We start from the raw sequence: 13,986 nt of genomic DNA, 5'->3' as shown, positions 1-13,986 counted from the left end.
TGGGGATAGAACCTAAGCCTCGGTTTTTTAATTGAGGTGAATGGTGAGCTGGGAGCCTCAGATTCCCTGTCTATTACACAGAGAACCACTGATTATGTTTCCAAGAGATAAAACAGAATTAATACCTACCAGGGGCAAAGTGGGGTGGTGGGCTGAGGTTAGGATTTCAGGAGACTTAGATCCAAGTCCAGGCTTACCTCCAAGTGGGGGTGACCACGGGTCAGACATTTAACTGCTCTGAATTAGTTTCTTAACTATCAAATGGACACAGCCAGTCCTGTTTCCCAGAGATTGCTTTGTGGATCCACTGAGATAAGCAATTCCCGAAAACCTTATTCCTTGTAAATTGTGGAGCCCATTTTACTTTCCTGCCGTTTTCATCACGACCCATGAGGACAGGAGGAAGTGTTGGTTGGTTGCCTAGAGCTGAGAGCTGCTCCAAGCTCCTCCATCCCAGCCGGCACCCAAGGGGCTTCGGACTAAATTCCTAGCTTGGCCCACAAAGCGGGACCACTCGGCCCGATTTACGGGAACTCACTCCAGCGATCAATCATCCTTAATTTGTAACTGGGCAGTGTCCTGGGCCAACCAATAGCTAAGACCGGCCCCCCACACCCCACCCTCCCTGACCCTGTGCGACTTAAGCACTCAGTCTGCACTGGTACTGCCTAGTGACTAGGAGTTTGGAGCAGGTTTGGTGCTGGGGGGTGGACGTGGGGAACCACAGAGTGAAGAGGTCTGGGGGGGGGGGGTCTTCTAGTCTCCTTCCCTCTCTCCCCCAGTTCTCTGCTCGCTTTTATCTCCAAAGTCTCAGCGGAGGTTTCCACTAGAGACTTGGGTCTCCTCCTCCTCCTCTTCTTCCCCCGCGCGCTCCCCCAGAGCTGTTGTGCCCAGCCCCCTCTGGACCTCCCGTCCCCGCCGCCTGTGGCCTTATTGTCTGGCTAACGCAGGACCCCTCGACGGAACAGATGGACTGAGACCCGGGCTGGGGGAGAGGGAGGGCCAGCCGGTGCCGGGAAAGGGAAGCGGTTTGCGGAAAACAAAACAGAGGGCGGGGCCAGGGAGAAGGTGGTCCCGGAGGGAGGAGGCGGGGTTGGGAGACCGCGGCCAGGGCCGGGACCCGAGTGGGGGCGGGCCCGGGGATGGGGTGGAGGCCCCCTGAGCTCCCAGCCCCCGGCCCCGTTCCGACGCGGGCTGGCTTCGCAGGTCGCGGCAGACGTCGCCGCCCAGATGGCCTCCAGGCTGACCCCGCTGACCCTCCTGCTGCTGCTGCTGCTGGCAGGGGTAAGTGGCCCCTTCGCGGGGTGGGGATGGGACAGGGTGGCGGGGGCGAGAATTAACCCTTCAGGCCCCGGAGAGTGAGGAGAGCTGCTCCTGGATCCGCACGTGTCAAGTTTGCACCGCGTTCTCCCAGCGTGCAAAGAGCCCCGGACCCGGACGGACGCGGGTTCTAATCCTGACGGGCCACAAGCTGTGTGGCCCTGGACAGGTCCCCCCTCCCTGTCCTGATTTATAAAAGGGAGAGGAGACCCCACCCTGCCCACCAGACTGGCTTGGCTGGAGGATCACCGAGGGCAAGGAGATGACAGCGGTTGCTGAAACCCGAGCCGAGCAGAGGAGGGGCTGCTGTGACACTGGTTCTCCGAGGGGGGCCCCAGGAGGGACACACCTGGGCCTCGGTAGAGGTTAACGACAGGGAGGTCCCAGTGCTCTGGAGGTCGGGAATAACAGCTAAAAGCTCAGGTGCAGGAGAAAGGTGAATGCTTGCTTCCCACGCAGTGGGTGCTGTTTGGGGGAGTCGGCTTCCGGGGTGCCCTTTGAGATTCAGCAGATGATGTAGTTATGAGCGATGGTGGGGGCGGGGGACTTGACTCAGAGACCTGGGTTTGACTCCTGGCTTTTCCTTCCAGTCTCTGAGACTCTGGGCTAGTTACTTAATATGTCTCAGGATCAGTTTCTCTGTCTGAAAAATGGGGATAATACTTGGTTTCTCAGCTGGAGAGCTGTTGACAGTTACAGTTGGAAAAAAATCACTGAGGGGCAGCCCTATGCTGATGTGAGATGTTTTGTAGGACCTTCGACCTCTCCCCACTGGATTCTAGTAGCAACTTCTCTCCTTAGGACAACCCAAAATGCCGCCAGACATTGTTAAATCTCCTTTGAGAGTCGAAATGGCCTCAAATGGTCTGTACTACCTTTTCTGTCTGCCCCTCTCCCATTTCCCCCATCTTTCCCACCCTTTCTTCTGTCCTTCCTTTGGGAATGCTAATTGTTTGCAATACCCACTAGTGGGTTCCAACTGACAATTTGAAAATCCAGTGCCCCTAGAACAAGGGCCACAAGCTGGAATGTCTCTTGCTGACCAGGAAAATGAGTCAGAACGGGTGGATATTTTAAGACAACCATTCCCTGCATGTCAGCGGTGGGTCAGAGATAACAGAATTCAAGATCACCCCTCATCTTCTGCAGAGAATATCCTAAATGCCCTGCCCCTAGCATTGTCCCAGCTCTCAAGAATTGTGATCTTAGGGCTGGGATTGTGGCTCAGTGACAGAGCCCTTGCCTTGCAAGTATGAGGCACTGGGTTCAATGTTCAGCACCACCTCCAAATAAATCAAGAAAGATATTGTATTTAAAAAAAAGAATTGTGATCTTAGTCCCAGGGCAGGCCCTTCACCCACCAGACTGTAACAGAAATTACTAAGTAGTACAGAATGTTTTGTATATCCGCAGCTCCTCTTCCTGCTTTGAGCATTTCAGGGGACTGTGCTTTGTATGAAAAATGAAACTCGGTTTCTTGGACCACAGGGCAGAGCCTCTTCAAATCCTCATGCCACCAGCCCCAGCACCGAGGATCCAGAGAGCCTGCCAGAGGAAAGCAAAGGCATGAACTCGGAGGAAGATGTCTCCAGGAGTCAGTCTTCCTGGCCAACAGCCAGCTTAACAACCAACTCATCCACCATATTGACAGCTAACACCACTAGTGAATCCAACCCCCAACCAACTACCCAGCTCCCCACCGATCCTCCCACTCAGACCCCTACTGGGCCCTTCTGCCCAGGGCCTGTCACCATCTGCTCTGATGTGGACAGCAAATCAGCGGAGGCCAAATTGGGGGAAGCCTTGATCGATTTCTCCCTGAAGCTCTACCATGCCTTCTCAGCCACGAAGAAGGTTGAGACCAACATGGCCTTTTCCCCGTTCAGCATCGCCAGTCTCCTCACGCAGCTCCTGCTTGGTAAGACTGACTTCTCTCCAGGTCAGAGGTGGGACCCTCCCATAAGTGTCACCAACCCAGACACCTGCAAAGCTATGCCTCTAGGAGGAAGCTATAAAATGGGCATATCTGTACTGGAGATCGAACCCAAAAAAGATATGGTGGTGGCATATCTTTTTATTCTTGAACATTCCTTTATTTCAAAATGATTTAATAGGCATTATTTCTTATAAAACCTTGTGGACTAATCAAGAAATAGACAACAAGGTCCCCAAAACCACCATGATTCAAGGTAATGCTGTAGAGGAGATGAAATCATCAGAGGTTGACCTAGAATAGAATCATGGTAATGCTTGCTATGTGACCTTGGCAGGTCACTTTAACCTCTCTGAGCCTGAGCCCTGATGTGTAGAGATGGTGATATCTCAAGAGATCAAGAAGCAGGGACTGGGGTTGTAGCTCAGTGGCAGAACACTTACCTAGTATATGTGAGGCACTGGGTTCAATTCTCAGCACCACATTAAAGAAAAAAATAAAGACATGGTATCCATCTACAACTAAAACTCAGGGGCACTCGACCACAAAGCCACATCCCCAGCCCTATTTTTGTATTTCATTTAGAGACAGGGTCTCACTGAGTTGCTTAGCATCTCGCAGTTGTTGAGGCTGGCTTTAAACTCACAATCCTCCTGCCTCAGCCTCCCAAGCCGCTGGGAATACAGGCATGCATCACTGTGCCTGGCTTTACAACTAAAAAATTAAAAAAAAAAAAAAAGTCAAGAAGCAGTCCTGTGGTCCTGTGGTCTGGCTCTGTGGTTGAGTGCCCCTGAATTCAATCCCTAGTAACCCCCCCCCCACAAAAAAAAAAAAAAGTTCAAGAAGCAGCTGCGTACAGTGATGCACATCTGTAATCCAAGTGACCCTGGAGGCCGAAGCAAGAGGATTGCCTGGACAACTTTAAAAGACCCTGTATTAAAATAAAAAATGAAAAGGGTCAAGGATGTAGGTCACTGGTAAAACACCTTTGGGTTCGATCTCCAGTACAGAAGGAAAAAAAAAAAAAAAATCAAGAAGCAGATAGTCTAGTGCCTGACTTGGTTTGAGGCCAAAAAATTTATTACACCCCCTTCTCTTCTGAGGGATTGCTGTGAGGTCCTGTAGTGTAATTCCCCCAGGAATGGCACGAGCAACTTGGCACAAGCAACTTAACACGAGCAATAGAGTGAGAGCTGTCACTCTGGAGGGGAATTCCAGGATGACTACTAGAGGCCATGCTGTGAGATATAAGATCCTCCCTCTGGAGTCCCAGAATCCTCACATCCCACTAGTTGCCAGCAGCACCGGCCTCCCCAGTGAGGACAGACACGTTGTATCCAAGTTGCCAAATGTCTCCGGTCACTTGGTTTCAGTTTATTTATTGCCCAAAATGTACAGCTCAATTCCTGCCTCCTCCTTTCACTTTATTACCTCTGTGCCCTTGAATTCAGTAAATTATTTACTCTCTTACACCTCGGTTTCCTCATCTGCATAATGGGAATAATAATTGTCCTTCTGTGGAAGACTTCGGGTAGTGATTCAGTGAGATCTGGAAGAAGCACTTAAAATTCCTGGAACCCAGTGAGTGCTCAGTAAATTTTAGTTATCACTTCACAGAAGACGTGCACAATAAGTATTGAATAATGAATGGATAACTGGAAGGGTGTGAGCATCCATCCTCTTTATGACTTTCTGGATTTTGCTGTAAATAGCGATCTAGCTTCCCTGCCTGTAGGGTGAGCCAACTAAATAATGGTTAATGTGGGACAGGCAGTGGGGTTAGACCTGGCTTTGAAAGATGCCTGGGTTTAAACAGAGAAACAGGAAAGAGGAAGGGGAATATTCAAAAGGCCTAAATGGAAAAGCTGAACTCTGGGATTACTCAAGATTCCCCAGCCCCCATCTTTGTGACCTACTTATTGTCTTCCAAAAGAAGGCTCTAGTTCCAGTGTTCTGTGATCCCCTCCATAGCAGGGAACTCAATCCTGCTTCTAAATGGTGGGTCCCCCACTTCTCTTGCAAGAACCCATCATCTCTGTCTTTTGTTGTAGGGGCTGGGGACAGCACCAAGAGCAACCTGGAGAGCGTCCTCTCCTACCCCAAGGACTTTGACTGTGTCCACCAGGCCCTGAAAGGGTTCTCGTCCACAGGCGTCACCTCAGTCTCTCAGATCTTCCACAGCCCAGGTGAGCATTCAGTGAGGGCAGCAGCTATAGAGGACCATCCTGAGGGTCCTAATTGGGAAGAGAAGACAGAGGGAGTGTTGGAGCTATAATATTGGGAATGGAGTCCAGAGGAGGTGAGGGCATTGGCAGGAGAATCTAGTAGCTGAAGGAGATGGATACTCCCCTGGTGAGACCTGGAAAAGTTATTTGTATTCATTGACTTTTTTTGGGGGTAGGGGGTGGTGAGGCTACCAGGGAATTGAACTCAGGGGCACTGGACTACTGAGCCACATCTTTAGCCCTATTTTATATTTTATTTATAGACAGAGTCTCACTGAGTTGCTTAGTGTCTCCCTATTGCTGAAGCTGGCTTTGAACTTGAGATTCTCCTGCCTCAGCCTTCTGAGCCACTGGGATTACAGGCATGTGCCACCGAGCTGAACATTGACTTCTTTTAGAATAGAAATGAAGGGGTGGAGCTCTTGCCTAGCATGTGTGAGGCCCTGGGTTCAATTCTCAGTACTGGGGGAGGGAAAAAGTACCAGTAGAATAGAAATGCCCTTTGTATTCATTAATAGGTAGGGCTAGAGAGCCATAGACCTAAAATAGACAAAAATTCTTTTGCTAATTTTTAGGTCAAGGGAATTTTGAGACTCTAATTCTTTGTTCTTTTGTGTTATAGGAATGTGCTATCATTCACATGTATTATATCATTAAATAGCCAATAATACCAATCAATTATAATATACTTCCAAAATGATCTAAAGCATTCGTTTTTAAACCTGAGCCCTAGGGGTTCTACAGAGTTGCTTCAGCAGTAATGATAGGGCTGGGTATCAGGGAGGCTGAGTGGTGGGGAGTGGGGCATCTCTCTGTGAGAGGGAAGTGGACCAGATGGTCTCTGAGCTCCTACCCAACCTCACTGAGACCCATTTATATTGTGAGCTTTAGAGGTGATGTGATTTGAAAACAGCTCTGCTGCTTTAAATAAAAAGTTTAAAAATTACAGATCTGGTCTAATGCACCTTTTATAAAAGAGGAACATTTTCTGTCTTTTTTTTTTTTTTTAACTACAAGCTAATACTCATTGTAGAATACAGAAAATACAAAGAAGTTTAAAAAAGAAAAGAAAAGAAATAAAACTCACCTAAAAAATCCTCTTTAATATGGAAAAGATACCGGTGTGATGGTGGTGCACACCTGTAACCCCTGCAGCTCAGGAGGCTGAGGCAGGATGATCATGAGTTCAAAGCCAGCCTCAGCAACTTAGTGAGGCCCTAAACAACTCAGTGGGACCCTGTCTCTAAATTAATATATGAAAAAGGGCTGGGGATATGGCTCACATATATACATATACATACATATATATATATATATATATATATATATATGAAAAAATGACTCAGAGGTGTCAATAAATATTACATTTACTTCCTTGCTATAAATCAACTTTATCCTTTTTTGCCCCTGAAAAATACAATAGTATTTTAGAGCTTCTCCTCAGGCTGTGCCAAGGCTCTGGGTCTTATGTTGTAACTAAAACATCAGCAAAGCCTGGGGAAATATCTTTGATCTATTTAGACCAGGAAATTTTTCTTTTTCAAACACTGGTTTTTGTTTGTTTTTTTGTTTTTTTCCAGTAGATTTGGGCTTTAGAGAGCAAAAGTCAGGAAGTCTTATCATGAACTGCCCCCTAAGGCCAGGAAGCAGTCTGTTCCCTGATGAATGGAGGGAGGAAAAGAGGGGAAATACAAGCGAATGGCAGTTAACATCTCAGTTGTCTTGCCAGGCAGGCCATGGTCACGTGGCCAGCAGAGAGCCCAGGAGTTCCTCTCCTGCTCTTAGTTCAGGATTTGCTTCCTTTGGGCCTCATTTCTGCATCTGCCATAGAGGAGCGGGAGGGACCCCTGCTTCAGCATGAGCTGTGTTCTTTGGAGGGAGCAGATGCAACCCTGGGAAGCTTGATCACTCTCAGAGCTTGCTCTTGGGACTGGCGAGGGTGTTCAGGGGCCTCCCTCTGTTGACCTGCCCCTCAGACCTGGCCATAAGGGACAGTTTTGCGAGCACCTCTCAGAGTCTGTATGGCAGCAGCCCCAGAGTCCTGAGCAATGACAGTGATGTCAGCCTGAAGCTCATCAACGATTGGGTGGCTGAGAACACCAACCACAAGATCTCCCAGCTCCTGGACAGTCTGCCCTCTGACACCCGCCTTGTCCTGCTCAATGCTGTCTACCTGAGTGGTAAGGGACACCTCCCAGGTAGTATTCTCATTTGGGGTTCTTCCTATCCTCTTGGCTTCAAAGTCCACCCAACCCTGAGTTCCACAACCATATCCCAAAGTGCCTGTCCCACTCTTTGCTAGGAGAGTCTTTAGTTTCTCTTCATCCTTTCCCTAACTGCATTAGAACACCCTTTCTTCCCTTTAGCCAAGTGGAAGAAAACATTTGATCACAAAAAAAAGATGGAGTCCTTCTACTTAAAAAACTCTGAGATACAAGTGCCCATGCTGAGTAGCAAGAAGTATCCTGTGGCCCATTTCACTGACCCAACTTTGAAGGCCAAGGTAAGTTCCTGGCCTATCCCCCCTCCTGTTTCAGACCTTGGTTTCTGCTGTGGCCACATCATTTTTCAGTGCATCCTTACAAAGCCATCATTTCTACTCCTTCCATGTGTATTTCCATCCGAACTTTTGCCCTCCTCCTTTCTCCAGTCTTGACTGAGCCACGCATTCTGTATTTTAGATGGAAAATATGATTCTGAAGTTTCTTGATTCTACTGCATTGAATGGCAACGAGTGGCCATGCTGCTGTTCTGGGCATCTGTTTCTCTTTTCAGTCAGCCCTCTGGGTGGACTGGTGACTTCACAAGTCCTCTGTGTGTATGTGTGTATTCGTGTGTACCTGCGTGTGGCATGCATAGTATGTGCGTAGGTATATCCACGTGGGTGCATATGTGTGGTAAGGACATGTTTGCACATGTGGTAAAAGGCATAAGTTCCTTAGCAAAAATTGAACAATGATTTCAGTAGGTGGGGAAGGAAGGAATATAGAATATGGAGCCCAGAGGATTCTGGTTAGTGAGCTATCTCATGCCCAGTGACCAGGTGTGTCAGCCTTGTTGGAAGTGCAGACAGGAATCTGCAGGTAGAGAACAGTGGGGGTGCCTCAGTAGGAGACTAGGAGGGAAATCAGCTTTCCTGGTCAGCCAGGCTTGTTCTCTTCTGGGCGCTTTCTCGAGCTTTTCTCTGCCTGGATCCTTCTTCATTCAGATCTTTATATGGCTCTTCTTTAGTTATTTGGGTGTCAGCTCAGAGGTCAGTTGAATGGAGAAGCCTTTTCCCCTTTCAAATAACTCCTTCTCACCAGGCAAAATGGCACACACCTATAATCCCAGTGGCTTGGTAGGCTGAGGCAGGAGGATAAAGAGTTCAAAACCAGCCTCAGCAAAAGCAAGGTGCTAAGCAACTCAGTGAAACCTTGTCTCTAAATAAAATACAAAATAGGGCTGGGGATGTGGCTCAGTGGTCGAGTGCCCCCAAGTTCAATCCCTGGTACCAAAACAAAACAAAACAAAAAAAACCCAGCTCATTCTCATCCTGTAAATTCACCCCATCTTATTATATTCATGGTACCAATCACCATCCAAAATTATGTCATTGATTTGCTTATTTGATTATAGTAGTGTCTATCTCCCTGAGATATATTGTCTTTCTACTTGAGTATAGGGACCCATATTGTTTGTTTTTTTTCTTATTCTTTTTTCACCGTACCAGGGCCTTGTACATGTTAGCGCAGTACTCCACCACGGAACCTCCAGTCATATGTTTTTTTTTTGAGACAGTGTCTTGCTAAGTTGCCCAGGCTGGTCTCAAACTTCTGATCCTCCTGCCTTAGCCTCCTGAGTTGAGTTGCTGAGTGGCTACATAGGCATGCACCACTATGCCTGACTTTGATTTTCTTTTCAAACATGTCAAATACCTGACAGTGCAAAATTGCAACTCTACATGGCCATTATCATCTTAGTACCTAAAGCCCATTTGTGAACTGCAAATTAAATTTAAAGAGTAAATCAACTCCCGAGTAACATTCCAATATCATTCTCAAACATTAATGAAATTATTCTGTACCTTTTTGCCCAAAAGCATAAAAATTAACATATCAGATTCTTTTAAAAATTGTAAATAAATGGGTTCAATCCCCAGCACCACACACATTCACACACAAAATTATAAATACAGGCAAGGTGTGGTGGCATGTGTCTGTAAACCCAGTGGCTCAGGAGGCTGAGGCAGGAAGATGGTAAGTTCAAAGCCAGCCTTAGCAACTTAGTGAGGTTCTAAGCAACTTAGCAAAACCCTATCTCTAAATAAAATATTAAAAGGACTGAGGATGTAGCTCAGTGTTTGTGTGCCCCTGGGTTTGATCCCTGGTACCAAAAAACAAAAAAAAAAGAAGAAGAAGAAAAGAAAATTGCAAACACAGACTACCCTGAGTGTAATCCCTGATGTTAATGTTATTGAATTGGTTTACTATGTCATTCCCTTGCTAAATTCCAAATCTTCCTGGGACTTCGGGTGTTTACCAAGTATAGGATTTAGATTTGCTGACTCTGGTATGTTGAGGTCATTGGCTTAAAAATTCAAGACCACCACATGGTAAATATTTTTGGTCAGAGATTCAAAGTCCATCATTCTTCAAAGTTCTTGTCTACCTCTTCACCCCAACCGTAATGTCATCTAATGATACTCCTCTCTTACTGGAATTTTTCAGCCTTGGCACTGTTGACATTTGGGTTGGATAATTCTTCCTTGTGGGGAGCTGTCCTGTGGGATTTAACATCATCCTTGGCTTCTACTCACTAGAAGCCAGTAGTAGCACTGTTTGCACATCCTGCCCCACCCCACTGGCCAGGCCACCAAAATGTCTCCAGCTATTACCCAGTGACCACTAGGGGAGACATTTGCTCCAGAACAAGAACTACAGGTCCTGCACCTTCTCACATACTTTTTTGGGGGGTGGGGGGTGGGGGGCGGCATCAGTTAAAGTCCTTTTTTTTTTTAAATCACACAATGTCTTTAGTTTATTTATTTTTATGTAGTGCTAAGGATCGAACCCAGTACCTCACATGTGCTAGGCAGATGCTCTACCACTGAGCCACAACCCCAGCCCCCAGTTAAAGTCCTTCTAATGGCAAACTGGAAAGCCAGGCTAAGCTGAGCCTGTGAGCCATCTTGAATGTCATACCAACAGATTTAATCTCATAGGCAGTGAAGAGCCATCAAAAGTTTTTAATGACCCGAACATGGTAGGTGCACTCCTGTAATCCCAGTGACTCAGGAGACTGAGGCTGGAGGATGGCAAGTTCGAGGGCAGCAGATAACTTAGTAAAGACCCTGCCTCAAAAACAATTTTAAAAAAAAAAAAAAAAAAAAGAACTCGGGATTTAGTTCAGTGGTAGAACTGGGTTTAGTCCCCAATACCAAATAAACAAAGTTTTTAAAGGGATTGACCTGGTAACTCTGGTGACGCTTGTAGGTTGTATACTTCGTGCACAACACACTTGGGAGAAAGGAAGCAGGGCTCATGGGGATGATCCCTTGCCTGTTACTGCATAGCTAGTCAGTAGTAATCAGAGGTGAAATTTGTGCTGGTTCCTCTGCCTCTCACTAGCAAAGTTAGTCCAGCCTGTTGGTTTTGACCAGCTGGTAACTCCATTGCATAGCACAGCGGGACTAGTTCCTGCTGCTGATTATTGAAATAGCACACACTGAAGACAGCCTTGGAACCCAGGGTGGGGGCCAGGAGAGAGCTGGGGAGGAAGACTGAGAAGGTGCATCTCTTATCCTCTAGGTGGGGCAGCTGCAGCTCTCGCACAACCTGAGCTTTGTGATCATGGTGCCCCAGAAGCTGAAGCAGCCTCTTGAAGACTTGGAGCAGGCTCTCAATCCCACTGTTTTCAAGGCCATCATGAAGAAGCTGGAGCTGTCCAAGTTCCAGCCCACTTACCTGATGATGCCCCGCATCAAAGTGAAGAGTAATCAAGACATGCTGTCAATCATGGAGAAACTGGGTGAGTCCCGGCAGCTTGAGGTTCCTCTTAGGCTATCAGAGGACAAAAGTGAGGGTGTCCCCTAAAACACAGCATTCTAGGGTTTTTTATTCATCCATCATCTCAGGTTGTCCCTCAACCTTGTGAGTTAAAGGAGTAGGTGCTATTATCCCATTGGATCCCACTGAGGAAACACACCCAGAAACTTTATGAGACTTACTCAGAGTTTACACGACTTACCCTTGAGCTAGTTAGAAGCAAACCAGAACACCAGTACAGATCTCCAGCTCTCTTGGAGGCTTCTACTATGGCTCACTGTGACACAGACACTGAGTGAAGTGGCCAAGGTGGGTCATGGATGCTCCTTCCCCAGAGGCATTTGTAACAGTCAGCCACCCCATGAAACACATCTGGGTATGAATTTGGGAGAAGCAACAGAGACTCCATTTCCTAGTCTTTGGCCTTAGGTCTAGATCTGTCACTTCGTTTCCTGTGATAGGACCTGACTATCCCATACACAATCTCACTTTCTAGTATGTGGCATCTGCTTTACTCTGCATTCTTATTTGATACTTCTGGTCATCAGCTGGGTGGCGATTTCTTCCCCACCCCAAACAGTTCTACAGCTCTCTGCAGACACAAACTGTGTGTCCTCCAATTTAAGTCAGATTCCCTACCAAGAGAGAGCATCAGATCCCATACTTTAAGAATTCAGTCCCTGCAAGACCACCCCAACGCAGATACCTGTCTCAAGACTAGGATGATACCCATGCTTCTGAGCAACCATCTATAAACCAGAGGGTCCCACAGCCCCCTCCCTGGGTTTCGTCTTTGTTAGAATGGCTGACAAAACTCAAGGAGCTGCTTTGTTTACTGGTTAAAAATTATAATAAAGGACACAGAGAAATAGCCAGATGAAAAGGTAAGTAGGGCAAGATCTTGAAGGGTCGCTGGCAGGGAGCTCCTGTCCCCAGGGATTAGAGTGCACAGCCCTTCCTGCACATGCATGTGGTCACTAACTGGAAGTTCTCTGAATCCCATACTTTAATATTTTTATGGCAGCTTTATTACAAAGGCATGAGTAATTATTAACTCACCCACTCCCTGCTTCTGTCCCCTCCGTAGAGGATGGGGAGTGGGGCTGTAATTTCCAAGCTCTGATCATGACTTGGTCATGCCAGAGGCTAGCCCCCATCCAGGAGCCCACCGAAAGTCACCTCTTTGGAAGAAAAGACACTCCTAACACCAGGGAGATTCCGAGGGAATTAGGAGTTTAGTGTCAGGAGCCAGGGTCAAAGACCAAATGTTAGAACAAAAGATGTTCTTGCTCCCCTATTTGCTAAGGCAATTATGAAGGTGTTAGGAGCTTGTTGTTAGGAATTTTAGGCAGAGACCAAGATATATATTTCTTATTATTTCACAGCATCACACCCTTGTAGGTGATCTTGGTTCATAACAAATGACCTCTCTCTGATAGATCTCTTTTCTTCCAAAGACCTTGGGAATAAAGAAGCAATGACATCATTTTTCAAGGGAATTTTGGAGGTGGGTGGGGATAAGGCCTCCCATATTTGAGAAAGAGTGCTGGTTGGGCCCACTGATAGAGGATTCCACGACCAGGACCAGAAGGCACCAGAAACCACAGTGTGGAATCTGACAAGCTGGGGAGGAGGAGGAAGAGAGTGCAGGGACCTGAGTCTAATAGAAATTTTAAGGCTCCATCAGCTGAGTTTCATGCTGGTCTCTGACTTTGTTTTTCTCCGGGTTTGCCCTAGAATTCTTTGACTTTATAAGTGACCTCAACCTGTGTGGACTCACAGAGGACCCGGATCTTCAGGTGTCCACAATGCAGCACCAGACCTTGTTGGAGCTCACTGAGACAGGTGTGGAGGTGGCGGCAGCCTCTGCCGTCTCCATGGCCCGCAGCCTGCAGATCTTCGAGGTGCAGCAGCCCTTCCTCTTCCTGCTCTGGGACCAGCAGCACAAGTTCCCTGTCTTCATGGGACGGGTGTATGACCCTAGTGTCTGAGATCTGTGGGGGATCAGGTTAGGGCAAGCCCTATCACCCAAGCCTCAGCTCTCCCACTTGGAGCTATGCCACTGCCTGCCCAGCCACTTTCCACCTAAAGGGCTCTTGTCCCCAGCCACTTTCCACCTAAAGGGCTTCCTTGGGGTGTGGCAGAGGGACCTGCTTCCCCATGGCCTTGTCATGTTTTCCAAATCACTTTTTGCAGCTTTCTCTGGTTCAAGTGCACCAGACTCTACAAATAAACCCTGGCAGACTATGGTTTCTCTCATTTTCCTTTGGATAGCAGCTAGCTCAATATTAGGCAACCAGAGTTGCCATGCTTCCTCTATCAGCTAGCTCTTGCTGGATCATAAGTCATTCTAAAGTTGATAACTTAAAGCAGCAAGCAACCATTTATTATTTCCCCTGAGTCTCAGGATTGACTTGATGGTCTTGCTGATCTGGGCTGGACCTGGCCCACCCTCCCGGGGCTCACACATACATCTGTCATA

The 13,986-nt window shown here is 47.4% G+C and overlaps 1 protein-coding gene across 2 annotated transcripts; it reads left to right on the top strand.

Moving 5' to 3' along the window:
• Positions 1–633: 633 nt before the first annotated feature.
• Serping1 (serpin family G member 1) lies at positions 634–13,751 on the top strand. 2 transcript variants are annotated; one of them, XM_071616153.1, is made up of 8 exons: positions 634–692; positions 1,207–1,284; positions 2,809–3,238; positions 5,305–5,439; positions 7,455–7,658; positions 7,845–7,981; positions 11,268–11,487; positions 13,242–13,751. In XM_071616153.1, exons 2-8 carry the CDS (start codon positions 1,231–1,233, stop codon positions 13,493–13,495), a joined length of 1,434 nt encoding a protein of 477 aa, XP_071472254.1. In that variant the 5' UTR covers positions 634–692; positions 1,207–1,230; the 3' UTR covers positions 13,496–13,751. The 2 variants fall into 2 exon arrangements, with proteins under 2 accessions (XP_071472254.1, XP_027800053.1); XM_027944252.2 differs by lacking the exon at positions 634–692 and having other exon boundaries at positions 1,104–1,284.
• Positions 13,752–13,986: the final 235 nt, after the last annotated feature.

The sequence above is a fragment of the Marmota flaviventris genome, chromosome 9 (genome assembly GCF_047511675.1).
Source record: "Marmota flaviventris isolate mMarFla1 chromosome 9, mMarFla1.hap1, whole genome shotgun sequence".
Lineage (NCBI taxonomy): Eukaryota > Metazoa > Chordata > Mammalia > Rodentia > Sciuridae > Marmota > Marmota flaviventris.
This window is presented reverse-complemented; position numbering and strand designations above follow the sequence as displayed.